Consider the following 26088-nt stretch of genomic DNA (forward strand, 5'->3'; position numbering starts at 1 on the left):
TTGTAAACTATATTTGAGTATTTATTTTTTTGACGACTTAAGACTTATTTCTGTGAGTGTGTTTGGAGATAAACACCAGTGACCAAAGGTCGAGTTTAAAGTTCATCCGGGGACAAGTGTGTGTCTGTAGCAGAGTAAGTGCACAATATGATCCATATGTGTGTTTGTATGTGTGCTTTGAAGCTCTTTGTGTGAATGGTCGCCATGGTCACGCTGGGACGGACAGCGCTGCTTCGTGGCCTGCTGTTGTCGGCCATCTTGGCACTGATTGTCTTCTTCCTCAGTTCCGTGTGGCTCCTCCGTAAGTCACTTCACTTCGCCAGCTCGTCAAACCAACCTGCCTTCACCTTTGACCTTTGACTGGCGCTTGTAATGCTCCGCAGCTCAGGGTGGCGGTGTTGGCGATTGTGGCCCTGCACATTTCCCATGCCGGACGTATAGAAAATTGGTAAAATAAAATAAAATAAAATAAAATAAACATAAGCTGTTTGTAATGTTTCTCCTGGTGTAAAGTCCTTTTTTTTTTTTTTTTTGTCTTGGGCCTCAGACTCCATTGGGGGAGCCTGACGAAATCCCGCCACTCATCAAGGAGTGCCCCGGCCAATCATTTCAGGCGTCGCGTCTGCTCCTCTTTCTGACGTCCAGCGTCTCCATTGGCGACGACGTCCTCCTGGAGCCGTACTTGCAGAGCTGGGATCAGCTCATCGCGTACGCTCCTCCAATCACACAAACCGCAGTGGGAATCGAAGACTGACCGCTCTCTCTCTCTCTCTCCTCTGTCAACAGCTTCATGGAGTCTCTCGGACCCGTGGTCTCGTTCTTCTCTCAGGAGGTCAACGACAAGATGGGCCTGATCCGACAGCTGGCTCGCGTAAACGGGTCGGAGGGAGGGGTGAGAGTGCCTAAATGGGTTGTGGATGGTCATGTTTGGTGGTTTAATTAGTTTGCTGCGGAATGTGGGTCGCGCACGACGGAATTACGATCTTATCAAGATGACTTGACTTAAGTTTGCTGCTTCAACGGGTTGCTGATGGCAGATTGTAGCGTTTGGCTGCCTAAACAGGTTGCAAAGGGGAGCTGAACCAATTTCGTGTTCATTTTGTCAACGACAATTAAACAAAAATCATTTCGTCAACACACATTTTTCACCGGACTAAAACTAGACTAGGCTAGCCTAAAACCCTTATTAATAAACAATAACTGAGACTAAATCACTTCACTCCATAAAACCTGGACTAAAATCTATGGAACTTCAGTGAACAAAAATGAGACAAAAACGATATGATTTTGTAAACTCTTGTCTCTGCTCTGTATCTGTCACTGTGAAACTGTCATGTGACTAGTGTTAATTTTGTCTGCCATTTTTAAATTTAGTTTCTGTTTTAGTCCAATTTCAGTCACGCTTGTTAGTTTTTATCAGTTAGTCAACCTCATCCCATTCTTATTTCCTCAATTTTTAGTCGACTATAAATTTAGCATTTTATTCTTTATTTTAGTCTAAGAAAACATCATTATATTTGACTATTTTTAGTCAATAAAAACTGCGATTGGCTGGCAACAAGTCCAGGGTGTCCTCCGCCTACTGCCCAGAGCCAGCTGAGATAGGCGCCAGCACCCCCTGCGACCCTTGTGAGGAATAAGCGGTCAAGAAAATGAATGAATGAATAAATGAATAGTCAATAAAAAACATAACATTTTAGTCTAGTTTTTAGTCCTGTATATTTTTTTTTTGTCAGCGGATTTTTGGATCTAAAACGATTTCACATCAAATTTTCTCATCTTTTTGATGAAAAACAACTTGACACACAATTACAGTGGCTACTATGGCTCCATGTGTCGAGCGAGCAAGTTAGCCAGCATTAGTTAGCAGTCGCATTAACATTATTGTTGGTACGTTATAGCCATTGGATTAATGTTATAACTATAATTTACTCTTTTTTTGTTTTTTAACCTTTCACCGTGAATCCACCTCCTGTCTGTCCCATGTGTTTGTGCCGTGTCACACGATAGTCTCGTTTTTTGTTCATGAACTAAAATGTCCATAGCTTTTATTACGTGAAGTACATTTTTTGTCTTGTCTTCATTAGTCGACGAAAATGCATACTGATTTAGTCCCAGTTAAGTGTTTATTAATGAGGTTTTAGTCTAGACTAGTCTCGTTTTAGTCCGGTGAAAAATGTGTGTTGGCAAAATTATTTTTGTTTAGTTGTTGTTGACGAAATTAACACTACATGTGACACGCAGTGACACCCCCCCCCCCCCCCCCCCTTTCAAATCAAAAGTGCAACATGCACAAACACATGGGACAGAAAGGAGCTGGATTCATTGTGAAAGGTTAATAAAAAAAAAAAAAAGTAAATCATATTTTTAATGTAACATTAATCCAGTGGCTATAACACAACAAAACTGTTAATCCGACCTCTAACTAGTGCTGGCTAACTTACTAGCTCATATAATGAAGCCATAGTAGCCACTTGTTGATATACAGTAATTGTGTGTGAATTTGTTTTTCATCAAAAAGATGAGAGAAAATTCCATGTGAAATAGTTTTCGATCTGAAATGTTCAACATTATGTGCCGACATAAAATATCCAAGGGTAAAATGATTGTCCTGACTAAAACGTTGAGAGTTTTGTTGACTAAAACTAGACGAATAAAATTGTGTTTTCTTGGAATAAAACAAAGACTAAAATGCTCGACTATGATTAAGAACTAACAAACGTGATTGAAATTGACTAAAAGTAAGATCATCCATCCATTTTCTTGACCGCTTATTCCTCATAAGGGTCGTGGGGGGTGCTGGCACCTATCTCAGCTGGCTTTGGGCAGTAGGCGGGGACGGGGTACACCCTGGACTGGTTGCCAGCCAATCGCAGGGCACTAAAAGTAAGACTAAATTTAAAAATGGCTGATCAAATAAACACTTATTGCACGTATGCCCCGTGCTCCCCCTCTTTAGGCGTACCGCTCAGTGCGCTCCATGGTGGAGGCGGAGCTTCATGAGGGCGTGGTGGACTTTTCCCACCGCAGCGATTCGGGCTGCAGGACGCTGCTGCGTTTGCATCGTTCGCTGCTGTGGCTCGCCATGACGCTGGACGGCCTCACGCACGGTCCCGACCCGCACGGACGCCTCAAGACGCCCGGCGAGCTCGGCAGGTATGGACACACCTGTGACCGTTTCCTGTACTTTTTAAATATTCCTCTATATAAATAATCCGAGTTTGAGCACGTTATATAACCTGTGCATCTCCACAGGGACGCCTACCAGGTAGCGTTGGCCCCACACCACTCGTGGGTGCTTCGGCAGGCCGCAGAGCTGGTCTTCCTCGCCCTCCCGGAGCGTGAGTACTTCCTCCGGCTGGTGTGTGCCCAGAATCAGCAGGAGGCGGAGCCTGTCCTGCGAGTCATCATTCGTGCGCTGCAGCGGGTCCACGGTGCAACCCAGCGCATCCTAGAGCAGCACGGCATGCTCGACCTACCCTGACGGTGGCCCCGCCCACCCCCGGTATCACGAAGTGCAGCTCCGAGCGGATGAAGAAAGTCATTTATTGATTATTGGATGGACATGCAGACAGGAAACATTCACATGTACAACTGATTAACAATCAATAATAGCACATAAAACATCCCTCGTTTGGTGTTGATTTGACTGTTAGAGTCGATAGCATAACAAGCTGGTTTGTTAACTTTTTCCCCATCAATCTTTGGTCCACAAGGGCGCGGTTCACTTTTCAAAGTTATTGATGGAAATATGATGCAACCAATTTGTACAGAAATCCCCTTGCATATTTGCCGCTCACCATTCGGACTATGAATCATCTTTGTGTGTTGATGGATCGAAATAAGCTGGTGTGTGATGTGATTTTTGCTTTCATCTTGAAGATATTTATTTTTAACTCAATTGCTCTCAAAAACGTAAAAATACATTCTATTTTATGTTTTGTTTTGTTGTTTTTTTAATGCTAGAGCACACAGAAGGCTTTGATGCAGCATCTGACCTAAAGAGGTCACTTCAAGCAATGGTAATTATTACCAAAAATAAAAAATAAAAAAACGGCCAGCAGGTGGCAGCAGAGTATAAGAGATCAACCAGGGCCATGTTGCAACAAGTTGTTTTTGCCAGTGTTTTCACCAGGAATGTGAATATTGATGAAACTTAGCTATATTCTAATGCTAATTGCTGCAAAAAGAAACAAGTACAAACGTACTTTTTTTTTTTTCCTGATGAAAGAAGCAACTCTAATCTTTCTTTTGGTAGGTTATGTTTTTATAGCAATAGAACACAATATTCTGTGGGCCTCACAAAATCAGTCAAAGTCCAGTAAAACAGCCGGCAGCGAAGGGGTTTGCTTCATAGTGAAAAATGTTGTAAGATGAGTTTGAATAGCATCATAGTTTGTTGTTATATATATGGTTTAAACTATTCACAGAAACAAATATTTGGGGAAAACACCAATTAGGCCACTCGCAATTCAATAGCAATAGTAGGGCATGAACGTATTATGTGTACCACAAAAGCTAATCAATAAAACAGGACGTCATCTGTAATATAGATGCGGTAGCATTAGCTACGGCCTTTGAGCATGCTGATAACGAAAACTGAAAAGAAAATGTGTTGCCACACAATGAACATGCAAATAAGGTTAGCCGAGTTAGTCCACATCTATGCTAGTAAAACCCATAATGTCAGCTTTGTTAGTGCCACTATACTAATAAACATAGATTGGCCGCAGTTGGGGAACATGCTAATAAACTATGCTAATGACAATCTTGGTGGGGAAATAGTTAAAAACAGGCATTTGCACTGAGCTTGTGGTGTGAGCTAGCTTGTTAGCTTTGAAGACACCAAATAGCGTCACATTTTGACTACGGACTACTGAATATTTAAAAAAAAAAGAAAAAAAAAGTGCTGTTCACAAAAAAGTTAATCGACAATGGGGCTTCCCGGGTGCAATTTCAGGATGAACCCAAAAATGCACGACAAGCTTTCCAGTATACAAACTTTGCTTTTCTTGACATGAAGCTGAATGGCAAAATTCACAACGGCTGTTTCAACAATTAGTCAGCTAAGACAATTCCAAGGATGTCCACTTGCCTTTCCTTGACTCTTCCCATCGCTCTCTATCTCGGTTACGGTTCAGTCACGGTTCATCATTTTATATGTCGCTATCTTGCAGATTTAGGTTCCTAAAATGTCACCCAGAAAGCTAGAAAAAAAAAATAATTTTTGTGAATAGTCAGTCAATTCTAAAGAGATATGAACATTTACGGAAGCGTATTGCATTCACTTAAAAAAAAAAAAAAAAAACTGGTGTTTTTCTGACTATTTTATGGGGGGAGCTTTGTTTTCGTTGTTTTTTTTTTGTTTTTTTTTTATGTTTTTCTGAATATTTTTTTCTGACATAAAAAAATATTCCACTAAACGGGGAAAAATATTCAGAAAAACAGGAGAAAGAATTACTCAGAAAAACAGGGGAAAAAAAATATTATTTAAAAAAAACAGAAAAAAAAATATTCGAAAAAAACAGAGCACTAACTTCTGTTTTTCAGAGCATTTTATTTTATTTTATTTTTTTATTTTTTTACCTCTGAACTCCAAGTGACTTGTTGAAGACCACTGACCTGTATAAATGACTGGAGAGCTGATAGAACATACATGCCAGTGCAAGCCGTTGAAGTCACAGGGCAGCCATCTTGCTCCTCCCACCTCACGAGCAGACTACTGTATAAACTATACGGTATACATATAGATGAGACATATGGAGCTCGTAGGCAGTTAGTATAAGGCTGGTCACTATTTTTTAACAAGAAAAAAGAAAAAAAATTAACAAGTGGACATTTTTTTTTTTTTTTTTTTTTTTTTTTTTTACTTGTTAAAAAACAGTGACCACTCCGGCACAAAGTGGCCCGTGGTCTGCAACAAGTCACTTGGATTTCAGAGGTTTAAAAAAAAACAACAGAAGTTTGTGCTCTGTTTTTTGGAATATTTTTTTCCTGTTTTTATTTTTTAATAATGTTTTCCCCGTTTTTCTGAATATTTTTTTATGACAAAAACTTTATATATGTGTATATATATATATATATATATATATATATATATATATATATATATATATGTATAAATATATATATATATATATAGTGAATGCAATACGCTTCCGTATAACGTTTTGGCACTTGAGAATTTCAATGCACACAATGGAAAACAATCAAAAGTAACAATGGCATGAAAATGAATTCATGAGCTTGCTCATTAAGTTTTGTTGTCATTCACCGACTCTGCCCACTCCACTTGCGTCTCAGATGTTGCTGCTGGTGAGCGCGCACGCGGATTCCCTTCCTTCTGTAATGCGAAAATGTCAAATTGGAACTGGTAGCTTAAAGGGATGATTGGTCGCCGTGTTGTCCCCTAGTGGGGGGAGGAGTCACAACACTGTGGACTGCTAGCTTTGCCCTTTAGCCACCCATGGTAAGGAAGTTAGCGCTTAACTACCTCCTGGAGGCTGGGTGGTGCAATACATACCCAAATTGAACGCTCACAAAACAACATCACTCACATCCGCCATCTTGGCTTGTCCAATCCAGGGAGATGTTGAAACGAATTGTGACCTCATCGGGAATGAAAATGGCAGCCACCAGCTCCTCTTCTTTTTCTTCTGTCTTTGCCCTCACTGCAGATAGCGGTATACTTTGAAGCAGTGGTTTCCTGAGTCGGCCACCACCACGTGTCCATCCTGGGTCAGGGCCAATCCCTGCGGCCCGTACAGGGGGTCGGCCGACGTGTTGATGTAGGATAGGAAGGAACCGCTGCCGTCAAACACCTGAACGGGATCACAGTTTAAGGACATTTCCGTTTCATTGTGTTCCTTCGCAGAGCGGACTCGGGACATTTTTGCACCTGTATCCGACTGTTGCCCCAGTCGGCCACGATGATGTTCCCGTTGGTGTCCACCGCCACACCGGTCGGGGCGTTGAACTGTCCGTTGCCTTCACCGTTGGAGCCGAACTTGAGGAGCAGCTCTCCTTCGGGCGTGAACACCTGACAGGAAACAAAATGGTGGATCCGCCAAACACGGTCTCCTCTACGCAACCATCACATCCTCATCACAAAGCTTTATTAGCAAACATCTCCCGAGCGAAATGAATGACTCAGGCTGTAGGGGTCTCGGGCAAGGTTATTTTTTTAAATAAAACGAAGGAAAAAAACTAAAACTAATTCAAAAAAATAATTCCGTTAACAAAATAAAATCAAACGAACACTAAAAGAAACTACATTTTATGTTTAAAAAACTAACTATAACTATAGCAATCATGTCCTTTGTTTTAGTCTTTGGTAATTAATTGAATGCATGAGCCTTTGGGGATGATTTTCAATGTAATTTTAAGTAGATTTATTTTGATATGAACCAGAATAAGGACGTTTGAAAGTGTGTCACACAGAAGTGACGTCATCGAGCAGCAACCAATAGAAAAGCACCAAAAGATGACGTCGCTCCCATGCTGTTTTTTATTAAATATTGCGCACAAGTAATACACTTTAAAAAAAAACTAAAACTAAGCATTTATTAAGTAAAACAAGAAAAAGTAACTGAACCACCCTGAAAACAAATTAAAAAACTAACTAAATTTAAAAAACAAAACTCAAAACGACCAACTAAACTAAAACTAAGCATTTATTAAATAACTAAACCTAATAAAAACTAACAAAACCACCCTGAAAATGAATTAAACCAAACTAAATTTAAAAAACAAAACTGAAAACAACTAACTAAAGTAAAACTAAGCATTTATTAAAGGCAGGGTCTTCCATTTTCACTCAGGAAAATGCACTATATAAATACAGGATGTAAAGCCATGAACTCCTTCTCAAGCTACACCTCTGGGCTTGAGCTTGTGTGAGTGAGTGAGTGAGTGAGTGAGTGAGTGAGTGAGTGAGTGAGTGAGTGAGTGAGTGAGTGAGTGAGTGAGTGAGTGAGTGAGTGAGTGAGTGAGTGAGTGAGTGAAAAAAAATAAATAAATCAGTGCGTGCTGTCAAGTTGCCGTGGGAGTGACGTCATGCAGCCGACAAATTGGCCCAGCCCCGTCTGCAGACAGTGAGTGACACGCCCCCTCTGCCAGTCCCCGCTCTGCAATTGGCTGGAGGGGTAAACAACTGTCTGTCCACAGAAACGTCCCGCTGTTGACAAAATAAACACAAAATGGCAAAATACAGGCTGGGGGGGGGTGGGGGTTTAGGAAAAAATCACCACCACACATTAACAGAAGTCCAGAGGTGTAGTTTGAGAAGGACTTCATGGCTATATATCCTGAATTTATATAGTGCATTTTCCTGAGTGAAAACGGAAGACCCTGCCTTTAAATAGCTAAAACTAATAAAAACTAACAAAACCACCTTGAAAACTAATTAAAACCAACTAAAAAAAACACACCCTGAAAATGAATTAAAACTAACTAAATTTAAAAAACAAAATATTTACCAAAAAAAAATAAAAAATACTGAAACTAAACTAAAACTAAGCATTTATTAAATAACTAAAACTAATAAAAACTAACAAAACCACCCTGAAAAAGAATTAAAACCAACTAAATAAAAAACAAAACTCAAAACGAAATAAAAACTAACTAAAGTAAAAAATTCCCAAACTATAATAACCCTGGCACAAACAAGTTCTCTGAGACTTCAGTAAACAAAGCACAAAAACAAGTTCTGAATCTTATGACAATCAACGTCTACGGCAGACCAAAGCGACAGAAAGAGGAAACCGATCTGAAGTCTTCAATCTCAGATTAGGCGACACCCCCCGCTACCTTGACAGAATGGTTGTGGAAGTCGGTCACGATGATCTCATTGTTCTTGTTGACAGCAGCAAAGTGTGGACCTTTTGGGGGGAAACGAGCACACAAAAGGTTAATAAACCTTTTGTCCACGTGATCAGGGCCAGCGCGCCTTCTGACCTGCAAACTGCTTGTCGCCATTCCCGCGGCTCCCGAACTTGGTGATGAGCTTCCCGCTCAGTTGGAAGATGAAGACCGTGCACGCTTTGTTGTCCACCACAATCACGTGACCCTCGTGGTCCACCGACACGCCTTTGGGTCCCATCAGCCTGCCCGAGCCCAGCTTGGCCTGCCAACAATCCATGTACGCACGACAGGTGAACAACCACTGGTACATGGGTACGAGTCACTGACCTGTATATATGACTGGATAGCCCTTACACACCAGTTGCAAGCCACTGAAGTCACAAGGGTGGCCATCTTGTGACTCCCACCTCGCAAGCAGACTACTGTAGAAACTATACGGTATATATGTATTTAAGGCAAGTTGTAACATGTCTAAAGTCCTGTTGTTTATGTTTAATAAATTTAAAACACCATAAATCATGCCGTTTCTACGACGTACTGTCTCAAATGTTCTCCAATTTGGATACTGTCAATGTAAAGGATGGTCTGGCGACAAACGTTTCTTGGGAGGAGCAATATGGCGGCCTCGCAACCTCAAAAGTCTTGGCCTATCGGCTATCCAGTGGTACTAATTGACTTTGTGACACCCACCTTGAACTTGCCGTCGCTGGAGAAGATGCTGACCCACTTGTTGTCGTAGTCGGCGATGATGATGTCACCGCTGCCGTGCACTGCCACGCCCGTGGGCCGCTGCAGTTGCCCCGGCGACCGTCCACGCACCCCAAATCGACTCTTGAATTCTCCCTGGCTGGAGAACACCTGAAACGCCGGAAATAAAAGTCATTGCGATTGAGTTCATATCTGTCATTTAAACAGACACAGTTTGCCGCTAGTAAGCTAGCTAGCTAGCTAGCTCCCGAGCAGGTAAACGAGCCACCAGTAAGCTAGCTAGCTAAATGTTTTAAGACTGTAAAACCCCTCACCACTGAGTTTATACACTTTTCTCATTGAGGCGTTTGCGTTTTCCTTACATTTCTCTCTTGTTTAAACATTCCCATTGTTCAAACCTTCATAAATTTTCTAATACGTACGTACATTACTGTAAAAAAATTTTTAAAAATGCATGCAGAATTGCACAAAAAAAACAACATGAAAAGTGAACCGCATTATAGTGAGGGAACATTGCATTCACAAATCTATTTAGAATTGTGAGTAATTGAGCTTTTTTTTTTCCAACATGGCCCTGGTTGATCTCTTATACTGTGCTGCCACCATCTGGCTGTTTGTGTGATACCTACCATCTCTTCAACCGTTCTTTGCAGTTCAGAGGCTGCACCAAAGCCTTTATGCTCGAGCATAAATTAAAAAAACGTATAAATACCTCTTTGGGACACTTAAAACATTTAAAATAGAACGTATTTATACGTTTTTGGGAGCAAATAAGTTCTTTTCACGACAACAAGTGCGGCGTCACCTGCACACACTGGTTGTTGCTGTCAGCAATCAGGATGCTCCCGCCGGCCGCCGCGGCTACCCCTTGAAGGTTGGTGAACTCTCCCTTGTTCCGCCCTTTGGTCCCGATCCGAAAGATGAGGTCGTCCTCGATGGGGTTCTGGGTTTTTCGGCGAGGCGTTCCCAGGGCGCTACTGGCCCTCTTGGAGCCCTTCTTCTTCTGGCCGGGCGACTTGCCCCGCCGCTTGGCGCCCTCCGATGAGCCCGTGGACGGCGTGGCGTTGGCCGCGGAGTTGGAGGGCGTGGTGGTGGAAGGCGACACCTGGCGAGAGAAGGTTCTCAGAGTACTGGTGTGTCTGTATTAGTGCGGTTAATTAACTCTTTCACTGCCAGCCATTTTGACTGAAACAATCCCCTGCCATTGCTCCAGTCTTCAGTTCAGAGGCTGCATCATCTGTAACACGCTTTGTGGCAGCTGAAGGCTGCTTGAAAGCGCTATACAAATAAAGATGACTTGACTTGACTTCACTCCCGTCTGTTTGACTGGATTTGGACTGATTTTGTAAGGTCCACGGGATATTGTGTTCTATAGCTATAAAAACATACCAAAAGAAAGATTAGAGTCTCTTCTTTCATCTGGAAAAAAAAAAACAATGGGGAAAAAACGAACTTGTTGGAATATGGTACTGGCTAATCTCTTATACTCTTCTACCACCTGATGGCCGTTCTTGTAAAACTACCATTGCTTTAACCATTGCTGACCTCTTCAGGTCAGAAGCTACATCAAAGCATTCTGTTTGCTATAGCGTAAAAAAAAAAAAAAAACGTGAAAAAAAACATATAAATACGTTTTTGGGACTGAAGGAGTTAAATATGGTTCTGCTAGCACATTTGGCTCACCTGTGACGTGCCGACACTCAGCTTGAAGGGACTCCCTTTGATGTGTTGGTCGTACAGACGCAGCGCCAGCGAAAAGTCGCCTTCTTTGGGCAGCACGTAGACAAACTCATACGTGCCGTTTTTGTGGTCCACGATCTCGCCATCCACGATGCTGCCATCGGGTGTGAACACCTGCGGGAAGATGTAGAAGGAAACGTGGCCTCATCCACATTTTGTTTTGGCGTCCATGTTGCGCCAACCAACCTCGGCCGAGAGGATGGCGTTTCCGCTCTTGCAGGCCCCTCCGGATTTGTCTCTGGTTACTATGGTGACGGAGGAAGGGAGTCCCACGATGCTCTGCTCCAGGCCGGCGCCCATGGCCTCGCTCTGGCTCGCCACGGCACTGAGGAAGAGGATGGTTCGGATTCAAATCGGACCAGGCTTGAGCGACACTCTCGATATGAAACGATATGCCATTACAAGACGATCCCGGTGATCTCACGATATGACGATATATTGGTCAAGTAATAAATCCACGATAATCTACAATGAAACAATTCAAGACATAAACATAAAGATCTTTTTTCTAATGAGAAAATGGTTTCTTTTTGTACCATCACTAAAACATAATATTCAAACTGGTGTCATCTTCACACTGAATACTTTACAAGGTTATTTTAGTTCACCAAAACTAACAAAAAAAAACCTAAAACTAAAATTCAAAAAACAATTTTGTTAATGAAATAAAATAAAAATGAAAATGCTTTTTTTTTTTAAAAACAAAAACTAACTGAAACTACTAACTAAAACTATAATTATAGCAGAAATATCCTTCGTTTTAGTCTTTGGTAATTAATTTAATGCATGAGCCTTTGAGGATAATTTTAAATGTGATTTTAAGTAATTTATTTTGATATTAACCAGAATAAGGAGGTTTAAAGCAGCCAATAGAAAAGCACCTTCAGATGATGTCGCTCCCATGGTGTTTTTTAATTAAATATTGCGCACAAGTCATACTTTTAAAAGAATTAAAAAAAACAAGAACTACAACTAATCCTGAAACTAACTTTAACTAAACCAAAACTAAGCATTTATTAAAGGGATACTTTACTTATTTAGCCATTTTTGGCAGGCAAACATTAATATTTTGCCTATAATAAATTTGATATTTTCATTATTTTTCATGTACAATTAGTACCTTTAAAAACACATTTTGCAACTTGCTGTCGACTGAAAATGACATCACAAGGGCTCAGGTAACCAATCACAGCTCAGCTTGTGAATGTCACATGACCAGGTACTAATTGTACGTGAAAAATAATAAAGTATCAAATTAATTATAGACAAAATATTAACTTTTTTATTGCTTTAATGTGCTAAATAAGTGAAGTATGCCGTTAAAGAACTAAAAATAATAAATAAATAAAAAAAAAAAAAACTAACAAAACCGCCCTGAAATTAATTAAAACTAAAAATAAATCAATTAAAAAAAATAACTAAAATGAAAATTCAAAAACTATAATGACCCTTGCACTTGGCACTTTAGTGTATTTTTTTTTTAAATTAAACAAATACACGTCTTCTTAGAGACCCCTTTCTGTGAACAATTTTTATGATGTCACGCAACATGTCAGATAGTTGCACAATTTTTGTGTGCTTCAAAAAGTTGAAACATAAACTATGTTTTAAAATGTAAAAATTGAAGCTATAATCCACATTTTTCATAGAAACGTATGCAAAAGTGAGTCAGTTGATGGACAAATAAAAACGTCTTCCACAAATAAAAGTAAGCTGAGTCTTCTTCGCCTGAAGACTTGCATCCGTTTCCCCACTACCCTTAAGAGGTGCTCCCCCTAGTGGCCCACCAAGTAATTGCTCAATAAGTCATGAACAATGGAGCCGTTATAGTGGCTGTATATTAACTACAAATATCATACTTGTGTAGGCGTATCGACAATCTATCGGGAGACAAAGTATCATGATTTATCGCCATAATCGATATATCGTCACATTCCTACGACTCTCTATGTCTCTCACCTGGTGGTGACGATGGTGCCCAGGTTGTGGATCCACTTGCGCAGTCCGTCCGTCTCCAGGACCAGGTCCAGCTGGTCATTCTCCTCCGGTTGGCACGACAAACCTCGTCTGGCCAGCTCCTCAAGCTCCCCCTTGAGGTCCAGCTCCACTTCCAAGTTGTCGGCACACGCCTCCATCGCCAAAACTTCCTCTGTGCGGGCGCAGGCAGATGACACGGCACCCTCTCCCTGCTGGAGGCTCTCCAGCTGAGACTGCAGCACCTGGGGGGGGGGTCACCGCAAAGGGTTTACGGATGGCTAACTAACCCGTGTCAGCGCGCGCTCTCCTTAGACTTGGATCACCTTGTGCTTGAGGCCAAAGGTGACCTCCAGCTCCATGAGGAGAACGCTCTTCCTCACGTCAAGCTGCTTGTGGAGGTCCTCGAAGCTGGACAGGATGTCCTCCTCGATGGCCGTCCTCTGATTGGCCAGCTGCTGGACCATCTCGCCCACCACCACTGCGGCGGCCGAAATCTGCGGCAGTCTGGAGGGCAGAGCAACAGCACCATCTATTGGTGAAACTTCAGTACTACTACAGAGCAGGGTTAGTTCGGGACTTTTTTTTAGTTCGTTTTTATTTCATTTTGAGTTTTTTTTTAAGTTAGCTTTAGTTATTTTCAGTATTAGTTTTAGTTTAAAAAAAAAAAAGTGTATTACTTGTGCGCAATATTCAAAAACCACCATGCGAGCGTCGTCATCTGAAAGTGCTTTTCTATTGGCTGCTGCGAGATGGCGTCACTTCTGTGTGACACATTTTCAAACGTCCTTATTTCGGTTAATATCAAAATAAATCTACTTCAAATCACATTTAAAATAATCCCCATTACATGAATTACCAAAGATGAAACCGAAGGACATTTTTTTTTATATAAATATAGTTAGTTTTAGTTAGTTTTGCAAACATAAAATGTAGTTTGTTAATTTTCGTTTTTTTAAGAACATTTTCGTTTTTCTCTTATTTCATTAACGAAATTGTTTTTGAATTTTAGTTTGAGTTTTTTTGTTTTGTTTTTGTTAGTTTTAGTTAACTAAAATAACCTTGCTACAGAGGAAGCTGCCATATTGGCAAGTGTTTATAACAGGGGTCATTTTAATTCATGGGGCCACCTTCACATAAATTTCAACTAAGGTGGGCGGGAGCAGTATATCCGTTGCCTAGTAACCTATAAATAATAACAAATACAAATAATTTACGTGCACGTTCTGAAAGTATTGTAATTTATCATTTTACTGCAGAGTAATCTGAAATTTCTTCACAAAATTGAAAGTGATTGTCCTCTAGTGGACAAACATAGTAACAATCATTTGACTGAAAACTGCTGTATCAATCAATCAATCAATCAAACTTTATTTATATAGCACCTTTCATACATTCAAAATGCAACTCAAAGTGCTGAACATCCATAATGTGTTTTGCTTTTTTTTATTCGTTTTAGTGATTCAATAAACGCTTCGTTTTAGTTTAGTTGTAGTTAGTTTGAGTATTGTTTTTTAATGTGTATTACTTGTGCGCACCCCGCGACCCTTGTGAGGAATAAGCGGTCTAGAAAATGGATGGATGGATGGATGGATGGATGGATACTTTTTTTTTTTTTTTTTTTCACTCACACAAGCTTACTTCATGTAAGCCACACCGGGGTCTCAGGCAGAGGATCGAACCCACGCCAACCAGCGCCAAAGGCAAGTGACGGTTCCACTCCTCCACCTGGAGCCTGATGGTTGGATACTTGTGCGCAATATTTAAAAAATACACCATGCTAGCGACGTCATTTTGAAGGTGCGTTTCTATTGGCTGCTGCCAGATTACGTCACTCCTGTGTGAAACTTTCAAATGTCCTTATTCCGGTTAATATCAGAATATATCGACTTAAAATCGCAATTAAAATCATCCCAAAAGGCATTCAATTAATTACCAAATACTAAAACGAAGGACATTTTTGCTATAATTAGTTAGTTTTAGTTATTTTTGTCAACATAAAATGTAGTTTGAGTTAGTTTTCGTTTTTTGAAAAGCATTTTTGTTTTTTTATTTTATTTAATTAATGAAATTGTTTGTTGAATTTTAGTTTTTTCGTTAGTATTAGTTAACTAAAATAACCTTGTAGCCAACCAAGTCCCAAATTAGCTAACTTAAGTCAATTTGAGTCCAATTCCGACCATCTCCTTTCACCTGTCATGAGCCGCCCTCATGCCCGCCTCCAAGGTACGCCGCTGCTGCTCCAAGGCCTCGCCGATCGGCACCCTGGGGTGCTCACTGTGCTCGGGCGTGCACTCGCAGCACAGCGCGCGAGCGCATGGCTGACAGTAGTCGGACACCTGTGGGTGACACGGCGTCAAAGGATGGCGACGATGGTCATGCGGCCACCCATCTCACAGGCTCCTCCCTCACCTTGCCGCCATGTTGCGGGCAGGTGTCCTTAGTGGGCGGAGCCTCTAGCACGGTGCACTCCTCGCTGCTGCTGTCTGGAGAGTGTTGGTGCGCCGCCATCAGTCCATGAGGCGCTCAGGAGGCGGCCCAAGGAGGCGTAAGCAAACTAAGCCGTTGCAAAACGGACGACGTTGCGCTCAGTTCACTCGGCGTCCTGCGGAAGAGAAGACGGCGACTGTAACGACGTGAGAGCAGTTAAGTAGGTCAGGCTGGTGTCTTCAGAGTGAGGGCCATGCTGCGGTTGCCATGGAGACCAAACGCGGAGCCATCTCAGATCCTAAAATGCGACATTTACGCAATTTGTTCCGTGACCCCGTTCATAACTCAAAACGCTCGTATCTCAAATCATCGGTCCTCATTCACATGGAATGGCAAAGACATTAATAACCTTCCAAGGGGCAGTAATAATTCACTCATGCAGGCGCGAACGCAAATGGTTTCACAACTACCGTAAGTGACACAGGTGGTGCCTTTAATAGTTTATCTTTGTGGAGGATAAAGAATACACGCCAAATATCAGTTCTTTAAAAGGTTATAACACTAACCAGGACGCTAGATTTTTAGCTCATCTGTTGCATTTTGCATTTGTTTGTTAGCATTAAGCTAGTGGACTTCTTAAAGCGATACTTGACTCATTGAGCCATTTTTAGCAGCAAAAAATGTTAATATTTTGCCCAGAATGAATTTGGTAACGTCATCAGTTTTCATGTACAATTAACACCTTTAAAAAGTATTTTTTCTACTTGCTGTCGACTGATGATGACATCACCTGTGCTCAGGAAGTAAGTAACGATTAATCATGGCTCAGTTTACTGACCAAACCTAGAAAACAGGTGAGCCATGATTGGTTGTTATCCACTTCCTCAAGCACAGGTAATGTCATCTTCAGTGGACAGCAAAATAAATTAATGATATTATCAAACTCATTCTAGACAAAATATTAAAGGGATACTTGACTCATTGAGCCATTTTCTGCAGTAAAAAATGTATATTTTCTCCATAATTAATGTGGTAACAAAATTATTTTTCATGTACAATGAATACCTTTAAAAAGTAATTTTCTACTTGCTGTCGACTGATGATATCACCTGTGCTAAGGAAGTGGGCAATGGCCACTTACGTCTCAGTTTACTCACCAAATCCAGAAAACAGGTGAGCCATGATTGGTCGTTACCTACTTCCTCAAGCACGGATGATGTCATCATCAGTCGACAGCAAGTAGAAAATGACTTCTTAAGGACTTTTGAAATTGTACATGAAAAATAATGATGTTATCAAATTAATTCCGGACAAAATATTAAACTTTTCACTGCTGAAAATTGTTCAATGAGTCAAGTATCCCTTTTTAAGCCAAATATTGTTGTTTTCAATATTGTACACAACCTGTAATTCTCTTCACCTGGGAGTCGTTTTTTTTCCAGTGCTTTTAAAATTTCAAAGCAAAAAATCAAAGCAGAAAAATCAGCGTATTTGATCTAGAAAAACTGATCGATGCGTACCATGTATCAAGGCACTATTGTTCAGTCAACACCCAGTTGATTACGTTTTGTTGGCGACATATTTACTGTTTTATAATTATAAAAAAATAAAAATAAAAATAAAAATCGATCTGACCCCCCCACCCCCGCTAGTGGTGGGCGTTTACTGTACACAGGATTCTAATCATTCTAGTGGCATAGCTTGCTGTCACTAGTCTCTACTAGCTGGATGCTAACTTCATGCGCACACGCAGGCCGGATGTCGCACCAGGGACAAGCTACAGATGCTACTGTCTCTTCCCCTCCATCATCATCCCTCCATCTCCAATCTTCACACCGTCACCCAGCATCTCATCACTAATGTAGTGTCATGTAAAAGGTGGGGAAGGGTCAGAAACTCACCGGGTTCCAGTGCGACAGACGCACGCACGGCCGAGCAACGTGTGTGTTTTCCAGCCTCAAGCCATCCTTTTCTGCCTGTGAGTGTGAGGAGGGGGGGGAGGAGGATGCCACCACCATCATCATCATCATGGCAACACCAGCAGCAGCAGCAGAAGTAGGAGGAGGCGGGGGGGAGAGGGGAGGGGCGTCCAATCTGCTTCAATGTAACGTCCACCAATCAGGAACAAGCGTAGGGATGCGACCCGTCGTTTCCCCCTCCAGCCGCTAGGTGGCGATGATGTACAAGAGGCTCCATATGAAAAAGGATCGGAAGCACTCGGGAACATTCGGATCCTGTTTGCTGAAGCGCGAGTACGCGCAACCTCGGCTCGAAGATGATGGTAACAAAAAAATTGAATGTCCACGTTTTTCTCAGATAATATTTTGCGCTACTCGATAATAAAATCACACTGTATCGTATTCTCCAGTTAGTTAGCATTTAAGATTGTCTTAGCACATGGATGGTTACCGATGGTCTTTTCACCGTCACCTCGTTCAAAGCGAACACCGTGGCTCGATTCGTCAGAATCACGCGGCACAGCATGTCGAACGCTTATTTTAACACATTTTAAAATAGATATAAATCGATGCAGTGTTCTTTTAAGACGTTCAACTAGATTGGCCAACGTTTGCTTACTATGTGAACACGTGGTGAAAGTGCCGGGTTCAAATTCTTGATTTATTGTTATTGCAGGGCTTGTATTCATCTCATCTGAAATCTACAAAAGGTTCGAAGCTTCATGTTGTATACCTTTTTTATTTATTTATTTTTTCCCTCCCTCCTCCATCCGCTCGCCGTGATGACGATTTTTCCTGCCATTCGTAGTTTCCACCAGAGGTCACCACGACCAAAGACGGCTAAACACTTCCTTGGATGTCTGAGCGAGCCACTTTTCATTAAAATGACCTGATGTGGATTCTGTTTACATTTAAAAACTAACTTGTTCTATCTCACTTCCCAGTAGATGATGAATCTCCCATAGTGGCTGTTCTGGAATCAAACAACCATGAACCAGTAAGGTATGAAGTTGAACAGTTTTAGTGCCCGTTGCTACATCTTTTGTCGCTGTGATGACGATTTTCCTGCCATTCGTAGTTTCCACCAGAGGTCATACGACCAAAGATGGCTAAACACTTCCTTGGATGTCTGAGCGAACTTTGAAACATTGCTTCTAATTATGCATGCATAATTTGAAAACTCACTTCCTCCATTTTTTGTTTCAGGTGAATGTCCAGTGATGGTCATTTTGTCAGCAAGCAGTCAAGACCCAGTCAGGTATGTTTAAAAATAAATAAATAAATAAAATAAAAAAAGTAACTGCTTTTAATTTAACATAATCATCGCTGTGATGACGATTTTTCCTGCCATTCGTAGTTTCCACCAGAGGTCATACGACCAAAGATGGCTAAACACTTCCTTGGATGTCTGAGCGAACTTTGAAACATTGCTTCTAATTATGCATGCATAATTTGAAAACTCACTTCCTCCATTTTTTTGTTTCAGGTGAATGTCCAGTGATGGCCATTTTGTCAGCAAGCAGTCAAGACCCAGTCAGGTATGTTTAAAAATAAATAAATAAATAAAATAAAAAAAGTAACTGCTTTTAATTTAACATAATCATCGCTGTGATGACGATTTTTCCTGCCATTCGTAGTTTCCACCAGAGGTCATACGACCAAAGATGGCTAAACACTTCCTTGGATGTCTGAGCGAACTTTGAAACATTGCTTCTAATTATGCATGCATAATTTGAAAACTCACTTCCTCCATTTTTTGTTTCAGGTGAATGTCCAGTGATGGCCATTTTGTCAGCAAGCAGTCAAGACCCAGTCAGGTATGTTTAAATAAATAAATAAATAAAATAAAAAAGTAACTGCTTTTAATTTAACATAATCGTCGCTGTGATGACGATTTTTCCTGCCATTCGTAGTTTCCATCAGAGGTCCCGCGACCAAAGACGGCTAAACTCTTCCTTGGATGTCTGAGCGAACTTTGAAATATGACTTTTTGTCAAGTTTGTTAATATTGAATTGCATTATATTGATTACTCTGTTTTGTGCTTTAGGTGGCTATCATTTTGTGTACAAGCAACCCGATCCAGTGAGGTAAGTAAAATCTTGGGGACAATTTTAACATCTTTGTCGCTGTGATGACTTACTTTTCCTGCCATTCGTAGTTTCCACCAGAGGTCACATGACCAAAGACGGCTAAACACTTCCTTGGATGTCTGAGCGAACTTTGAAACATGGGTTCTTGTCATGCATGCTTGGACTGAAAACTGACGTCCTCCATTTTTTTGTTTCAGGTGAACGTCCAGTGATGGCCATTTTGTCAGCAAGCAACCAAGAGCCAGTCAGGTATGTCCAAAAAGTAACGACTGTAAATTTAACACAATTGTCGCTATGATGACGACTTTTCCTGCCATTCGTAGTTTCCACCAGAGGTCATGTGACCAAAGACGGCTAAATACTTCCTTGGATGTCTGAGCGACCCGCAAAAAAAGCTTTTGTTTGGGGTTACATTAGTGAACATTTAAACTAACTTCCTTCCTTTACATTTTCAGGGTGAACTTCCAGTTGCAGCCGTTTTGAGCCATTCTGGTATGTAAATAAGTTGTGAATATTTTGAACATTTGTGTCGCTGTGATGACGACTTTTCCTGCCATTCGTAGTTTCCACCAGAGGTCATGCGACCAAAGACGGCTTAATACTTCCTTGGATGTCTGAGCGACGTTTTGGGATGGTCACGTGTCATTTGTGGTCATGGGGCAACTGATAATGATTCTTGTCTTGTCCTCTTCCCACAGGTTACTTCGAGTCGGTGGCACGGACTCGGTGGCACGTGGAAGAATTATTATTATTTTTTTCCTCTCACTAATTCAGCTTAATAAAATGACTTTGAAAATTTAACTGTGTGATTTATTTCCAAAAACACCCTTTGAATATAAATTGGGTGAAATAGCGTGTTGTATCGTTAAGTCGTCAGTAAAATAAAATCAGTCTCTGGTTTAATTTTGACCCTCTTGTCTTGCCATACAGTCGGCGGTTATGTCAACTGTGTTAGCCGGTCAAGCTAGCACTTGCTGTTAGCCTGCTCGGCTAACCAGCACAGAGACAACCGACAAACCCGAATTCCGTCACTATGGCGGGTATGCAACCTCAGGTAGGTAACCTCGCGACAACCAGAAACGTTTTTTGTTTCAGAGCGAATAGGGAATAATTAATTCGCTATCGTCTTCATGGCTAACATTTAGCGCGTGCGTGTGTGTGTGTGTGTGTTTTTTTTTGGGGGGGGGGGGGGGGGAGTCAGTCATACTTTGACGTGGCACAAGGCTCCAAAAATAGGTCCTATGATAAGTATAATAAATCACAGTTATCCCTCCCTCACATATCCAATCCCCACTGCTACCTCTAGAATGATCTGCTGAAGATGACTCACAGAGAAAACTGGAGGTGAGTGGACCAAGACAACTCTTCCCTCAGTAATTTATATTTAAAACGCATGAGTGGAGTTAAGAAGTGATCCACAATAGTTCAAATTAAATCATTCTATGCAAAAATATAAAAAGGCACAATTTTTTTGCCAACCACATCTGCAGGATGCAACACGAGCGTCTGCACGTCAAACACCAAGGTCACGAGGCCATGCACGCTGAGATGGTTCTAATCCTGGTGGCCACCCTAGTGGTGGCACAGATCGTCCTGGTCCAGTGGAAGCAGCGCCATCACCGCTCCTACAACGTAAGTGTGTGCCTGTGTGTGAAAGATGCTTCAGGAAGTCTCACAACTGTTGTCCTCAGCTGGTCACGCTGGTCCAGATGTGGGTGGTTCCTCTTTACTTCACCATCAAACTCTACTGGTGGAGGTTCCTGTCCATGTGGGGTGTCTTCTCTGTCATCACCAGCTACGTCATCTTCAGAGCCACACGCAAGCCGCTCTCCTGCAGGACACCGAGGTAAATCACGACTCAAGATTTCCATCCATGATACTTTCTAGCTGAAGTTGTGTGGGGTCAAAGTCCTTCTCTCTCTTCAGGATGGTGTACAAATGGTTCCTGTTGATCTACAAACTGAGTTACGCCGTGGGGCTTCTGGGCTACGTGGCGATCATGTTCACCATGTTTGGCTTCAATGTCTTCTTCAGGTGAGTCGACGTGACGCGCGCGGATGACGCGACGTGACATCTCTTGTCAATTGCGCAGGATCAAGGCGGAGGACTCCATGGACGTGGGCGTGGTCATGTTGTTCTACGGACTCTATTACGGCGTGCTGGGCCGGGACTTTGCCGAGATCTGCTCCGACTTTATGGCGTCCACTATCGGGGTAACATGCGTTTATATCTGTGATATCGTCACAGTTATACAATTCCACAAATGTTGCATCTGTGCATTTATGCGCGCAGTATTACAGCCGCGGCGGCATCCCGAGCCGCAGTTTGAGCGAACACATCTGCGCCGTGTGTGCTCAGAAGATCCTGGTGGACGTGGACGAGGAGGGCGTCATTGAAGACACGTACCAGCTGTCCTGCGGTCACACGTATCCTCGCCGCGTCCGAAGCATCTTCGGGACAGACGCTGCCCGTTGCGCCTTAACTGGCCTTTTAGATTCCACGAGTTCTGCATCCGTGGTTGGTGTATTGTCGGGAAGAAGCAGACGTGTCCGTATTGCAACGAGAAGGTGGACTTGAAGACGATGATGAACAACCCGTATCCTTCTGTCAAGTGATCATTTTGTCTGCCATTTTGAAATTTAGTCTCAGTTTTAATACAATTTCAGTTACGCCTGTTCATTTTTATCACAGCCAGACGTTTATATATATATATATATATATATATGATTTATATATGTGACATATATATATATTAGGGGTGTTAAAAAAAATCGATTCGGCGATATATCGCGATACTACATCGCGCGATTCTCGAATCGATTCAATAATAGGCAAAATCGATTTTTTTTTTTTTAGGATTCACACCTTAAGCATGGAAGAATGTTATATGAACGGAACATTAAGCCTTAATATTTTATTTTAATGCTGTTTAAACATGAAACAGATTACAACCTCTATAAGACTGAAATTTCAGATAAATAAATAATACATTTTCATATAAATCTTACACTCTACAAGCTTACTGATTAGTATTTTCTAAATTTGAATGAAAAAAAATCGCAACAATCGACTTATAAATTCGTATCGGGATTAATCGGTATCGAATCGAATCGTGACCTGTGAATCGTGATACGAATCGAATCGTCAGGTACGAGGCAATTCACACCCCTAATATATATACACAGTGGTATGAAAAAGTATCTGAACCTTTTGGAATTTCTCACATTTCTGCATAAAATCACCATCAAATGTGATCTGATCTTTGTCAAAATCATACAGCTGAAACAACAGTGTCTGCTTTAACTAAAACCACCCAAATATTCATAGGTTTTCATATTTTAATGAGGGTAGCATGCAAACAATGACAGAAGGGGGAGGAATAAGTAACTGAACCATCACATTTAATATTTTGTGGCCCCCCCTTTGGCAGCAATAACTTCAACCAGACGCTTCCTGTAGGTGCAGATCAGTCTGGCACATCGATCAGGACTAATCTTGGCCCATTCTTCTTTACAAAACTGCTGTAGTTCAGTCAGATTCCTGGGATGTCTGGCATGAATCGCTGTCTTGAGGTCATGCCACAGTATCTCAATGGGGTTCAAGTCTGGACTTTGACTTGGCCACTCCAGAACGTGTATTTTGTTCTTCTGAAACCATTCTGAAGTTGATTTACTTATGTGTTTTGGATCATTGTCTTGTTGCAGCATCCATCCTCTTTTTAACTTCAACTGTCTGACAGACAGCCTCAGGTTTTCCTGCAAAACATCCTGATAAACTTTTGAATTCATTTTTCCATTAATGATTGCAAGTTGTCCAGGCCCTGAGGAAGCAAACAGCCCCAAACCATGATGCACCCTCCACCATGCATCACGGTGGGGATGAGGTGTTGATGTTGGTGAGCTGTTCCATTTTTCCTCCATACGTGACGATGTGTGTTCCTCCCAAACAATTCAACTTTGGCTTCATAAGTCCACAAAATATTTTGCCAAAACTTCTGTGGAGTGTCCAAGTGCCTTTTTGCGAACATTAAACGAGCAACAATGTTTTTTTAAGACAGCAGTGGCTTCCTCCGTGGAGTCCTCCCATGAACACCATTCTTGGCCAATGTTTTACATATAGTTGATGCATGCACAGAGATATTGGACTGTGCCAGTGATTTCTGTAAGTCTTTAGCAGACACTCTAGGGTTCTTTTTTACCTCTCTGAGTAGTCTATGCTGAACTCTTGGCGTCATCTTTGGTGGACGGCCACTCCTTGGGAGAGAAGCAACAGTGCCAAACTCTCTCCATTCTTCTCTGACTGTCGATTGATGAACATCCAGACTTTTAGAGATGGTTTTGTATCCTTTGCCAGTTTTATACAAACCAACAATTCTTGATCGCAGGTCTTCCGGCAGCTCTTTTGAGCGAGTCATGGTGCACATCAGACAATGCTTCTCATCAAGACAATTCTGACCAGGTGTGTGTTTTATAGTGGGCGGGGCAGCTTTAAGCCACTCATCAGTGATTGGGCACACACCTGACTTAAATTGTTTGGTAAAAATTGGTTTCAATTGCTCTTTAAGTATCCTTAGGCAGAGGGTTCAGTTACTTATTACTTCCCCTTCTGTCATTGTTTGCATGCTATCCTCATTAAATTATGAAAACCTGTAAATGTTTGGGTGGTTTTCAGGGCCGGCACTAGCCATTTTGGTGCCCTAAGCATAAATGTTTTGTGGTGGCCCCTTCCCCCCCAAACTCTCCGTCCGCACACCCCATCACCCCTCCCTTGGTAGAAATGAACAATATCTGAGTATTTGTCAGTTTTGCTTTATTAAACAAAATAACTTGTAAGTAGGGCTGGGTTTGAAATATCGATATATCGCTATCATATCGATACACCTTTTCATATCCCAATATCGATACATAAAACCATGTATCAATATATCGACCCCCCCATTTTTGTCAATTTATTTACACAGCCTGTGCTGTGGTTGTAATTTATTTAAATTATTATTTATTGTTTTTATAAGGCCATGTTAAATGAAACAGATTAATGTAACTGCAATGGATTCAATTCCTAATGTAAATATTCATATTCTTAATAATGCATTAAATTAGAGCAAGAAGTTTCTACTCTTTGCAGCATTGGTACTTTTGACTGTCTAAAATATGTGCTGCATGAATTTCTCAACTGAATCGAAAATCGTTGTGAATCATGAATTGAATCGGGCCCTTGTGAATCGAATTAAATCGATTCTGGAAATCTGAATCGATACCCAGCCCTACTTCTAAGTGTCAATAGTGAAGTTTTAAAAGTGTTCACAAAAATAAGTGATAAATAATAAGTCTTTATAAAACTAACAATGACACCAAATACTCAAATAAATAAAACTAAATGAATTCAAATAAAACTCAATGCCACTACTATTAACAAATAAACATCTGGAAATAAACAAAGTGCAAGCAAGTTAGTAGAGGCCCTACAGAGGCTCATGTCTACATTTCTGGGCTGCAAAATCGGCTATCAGGTCATCATATGACAGCTTTTGTGCAATTTCCGCATTCATGTTAGGGTATGAAATGCTCCTTGAACATATTGAAGCATTGATCCTGAATTCTGAAATTCAAGACAATATTCAGGGATTCTACAATTAAATATGGTTTTGAACCAACCATGGTACAAACATTTTCTAAAATGATTAGGATTATGGTATTGTGCAGGCCTATATTTAAAACACAGGTACATGAAAATTTTAATAATCTACCTTTTTAGAGAAGGACTGATAGGGCACTATGTTAAAATTCTGGACATAATGTTAAAACTATGAATATGAAATGAGGAAATCTACTTAGCCTTAAGATGATTATTATTATTATTTTCAAATTACACTTTCACCAGTACATGCCGCTCTTGGCCGTTCCATATGAAACAATATTGTCTCGTCACATTCCATTTACATACCGTAAAATGAACGTGCTGGTCACAACCATTCCACTGAGGCGGTTTGGAGTGTTTTTGTTTTTTTTGTTTTTTTTTGCTAACTGTGGTCATGTAAACGTAGCTGCTACAAAATAAACTAATTGTCATTGTCATACCTGCAAGTGATGCGCGAGCATCATCTCATTGTTTTTTCTTTTCCGCCCCCAATTCTTGATGCCTTTTTGATGACATGTCCAGATATCCAAGAATAAACTTCTGCCAAATTTGTGATTGAAGCATAAAGTATACCCCACCCCTCTCCCCCTTTCCCTAGTAGTTTGTTTCGTTGGAGCAAAAGTGCACCCCGCTACCCTCCCCCTTCCCCTAGTAGTTTGCTCCGTTGGAGCAAAAGTGCACCCCGCCC

General features: G+C 41.2%; 3 protein-coding genes and 7 non-coding genes across 14 annotated transcripts in view; 9 read left to right on the top strand and 1 right to left on the bottom strand.

The window, feature by feature from the left end:
* Positions 1-96: 96 nt before the first annotated feature.
* gltpd2a (glycolipid transfer protein domain containing 2a) lies at positions 97-3627 on the top strand. Of its 2 annotated transcripts, none has more exons than XM_077501355.1 (6): positions 97-301; positions 384-448; positions 548-708; positions 787-892; positions 2960-3156; positions 3256-3627. In XM_077501355.1, exons 1-6 carry the CDS (start codon positions 196-198, stop codon positions 3482-3484), a joined length of 864 nt encoding a protein of 287 aa, XP_077357481.1. In that variant the 5' UTR covers positions 97-195; the 3' UTR covers positions 3485-3627. The 2 variants fall into 2 exon arrangements, with proteins under 2 accessions (XP_077357481.1, XP_077357482.1); XM_077501356.1 differs by having other exon boundaries at positions 787-871.
* Positions 3531-18062, bottom strand: trim2b (tripartite motif containing 2b). 2 transcript variants are annotated; one of them, XR_013279270.1, is made up of 14 exons: positions 17616-18062; positions 15697-15889; positions 15478-15623; positions 13611-13791; positions 13270-13529; positions 11497-11635; positions 11254-11424; positions 10376-10675; positions 9553-9720; positions 8956-9124; positions 8809-8879; positions 6899-7039; positions 6558-6821; positions 3531-5207 (listed from the first exon to the last, which is right to left on the bottom strand). XR_013279270.1 is itself a non-coding variant. In XM_077501349.1 (13 exons), exons 2-13 carry the CDS (start codon positions 15793-15795, stop codon positions 6669-6671), a joined length of 1998 nt encoding a protein of 665 aa, XP_077357475.1. In that variant the 5' UTR covers positions 15796-15889; positions 17616-18062; the 3' UTR covers positions 3531-6668. The 2 variants fall into 2 exon arrangements, 1 of the variants encoding a protein (XP_077357475.1); XM_077501349.1 differs by having other exon boundaries at positions 3531-6821.
* A 384-nt stretch (positions 18063-18446) lies between these two features.
* On the top strand, positions 18447-18540 carry LOC144004399 (small nucleolar RNA SNORD14). The gene has a single exon (XR_013279342.1). It is a non-coding gene; the product is annotated as a small nucleolar RNA SNORD14 (small nucleolar RNA).
* A 177-nt stretch (positions 18541-18717) lies between these two features.
* On the top strand, positions 18718-18809 carry LOC144004398 (small nucleolar RNA SNORD14). Its single transcript, XR_013279341.1, has one exon. It is a non-coding gene; the product is annotated as a small nucleolar RNA SNORD14 (small nucleolar RNA).
* A 186-nt stretch (positions 18810-18995) lies between these two features.
* On the top strand, positions 18996-19088 carry LOC144004396 (small nucleolar RNA SNORD14). The gene has a single exon (XR_013279339.1). It is a non-coding gene; the product is annotated as a small nucleolar RNA SNORD14 (small nucleolar RNA).
* A 187-nt stretch (positions 19089-19275) lies between these two features.
* Positions 19276-19368, top strand: LOC144004397 (small nucleolar RNA SNORD14). The gene has a single exon (XR_013279340.1). It is a non-coding gene; the product is annotated as a small nucleolar RNA SNORD14 (small nucleolar RNA).
* Positions 19369-19796: 428 nt separating this feature from the next.
* Positions 19797-19890, top strand: LOC144004393 (small nucleolar RNA SNORD14). The gene has a single exon (XR_013279335.1). It is a non-coding gene; the product is annotated as a small nucleolar RNA SNORD14 (small nucleolar RNA).
* A 162-nt stretch (positions 19891-20052) lies between these two features.
* On the top strand, positions 20053-20145 carry LOC144004394 (small nucleolar RNA SNORD14). Its single transcript, XR_013279336.1, has one exon. It is a non-coding gene; the product is annotated as a small nucleolar RNA SNORD14 (small nucleolar RNA).
* A 147-nt stretch (positions 20146-20292) lies between these two features.
* Positions 20293-20385, top strand: LOC144004395 (small nucleolar RNA SNORD14). The gene has a single exon (XR_013279337.1). It is a non-coding gene; the product is annotated as a small nucleolar RNA SNORD14 (small nucleolar RNA).
* Positions 20386-20675: 290 nt separating this feature from the next.
* Positions 20676-26088, top strand: part of rnf175 (ring finger protein 175) — a 9991-nt gene continuing 4578 nt past the window's right edge. For 2 of the 3 annotated variants that reach the window (XM_077501351.1, XM_077501352.1), the window contains exons 1-8: positions 20676-20817; positions 21070-21107; positions 21254-21395; positions 21455-21609; positions 21690-21797; positions 21856-21976; positions 22056-22189; positions 22258-22359. In XM_077501351.1, the coding sequence (XP_077357477.1) occupies positions 20797-20817; positions 21070-21107; positions 21254-21395; positions 21455-21609; positions 21690-21797; positions 21856-21976; positions 22056-22189; positions 22258-22359 (821 nt within the window). In that variant the 5' untranslated portion in view covers positions 20676-20796. The remainder of the gene's footprint in view (positions 20818-21069; positions 21108-21253; positions 21396-21454; positions 21610-21689; positions 21798-21855; positions 21977-22055; positions 22190-22257; positions 22360-26088) is intronic. The other variant, XM_077501354.1, reaches the window with a different exon arrangement.

This window comes from Festucalex cinctus, chromosome 16 (assembly GCF_051991245.1).
Source record: "Festucalex cinctus isolate MCC-2025b chromosome 16, RoL_Fcin_1.0, whole genome shotgun sequence".
Classification (NCBI taxonomy): domain Eukaryota; kingdom Metazoa; phylum Chordata; class Actinopteri; order Syngnathiformes; family Syngnathidae; genus Festucalex; species Festucalex cinctus.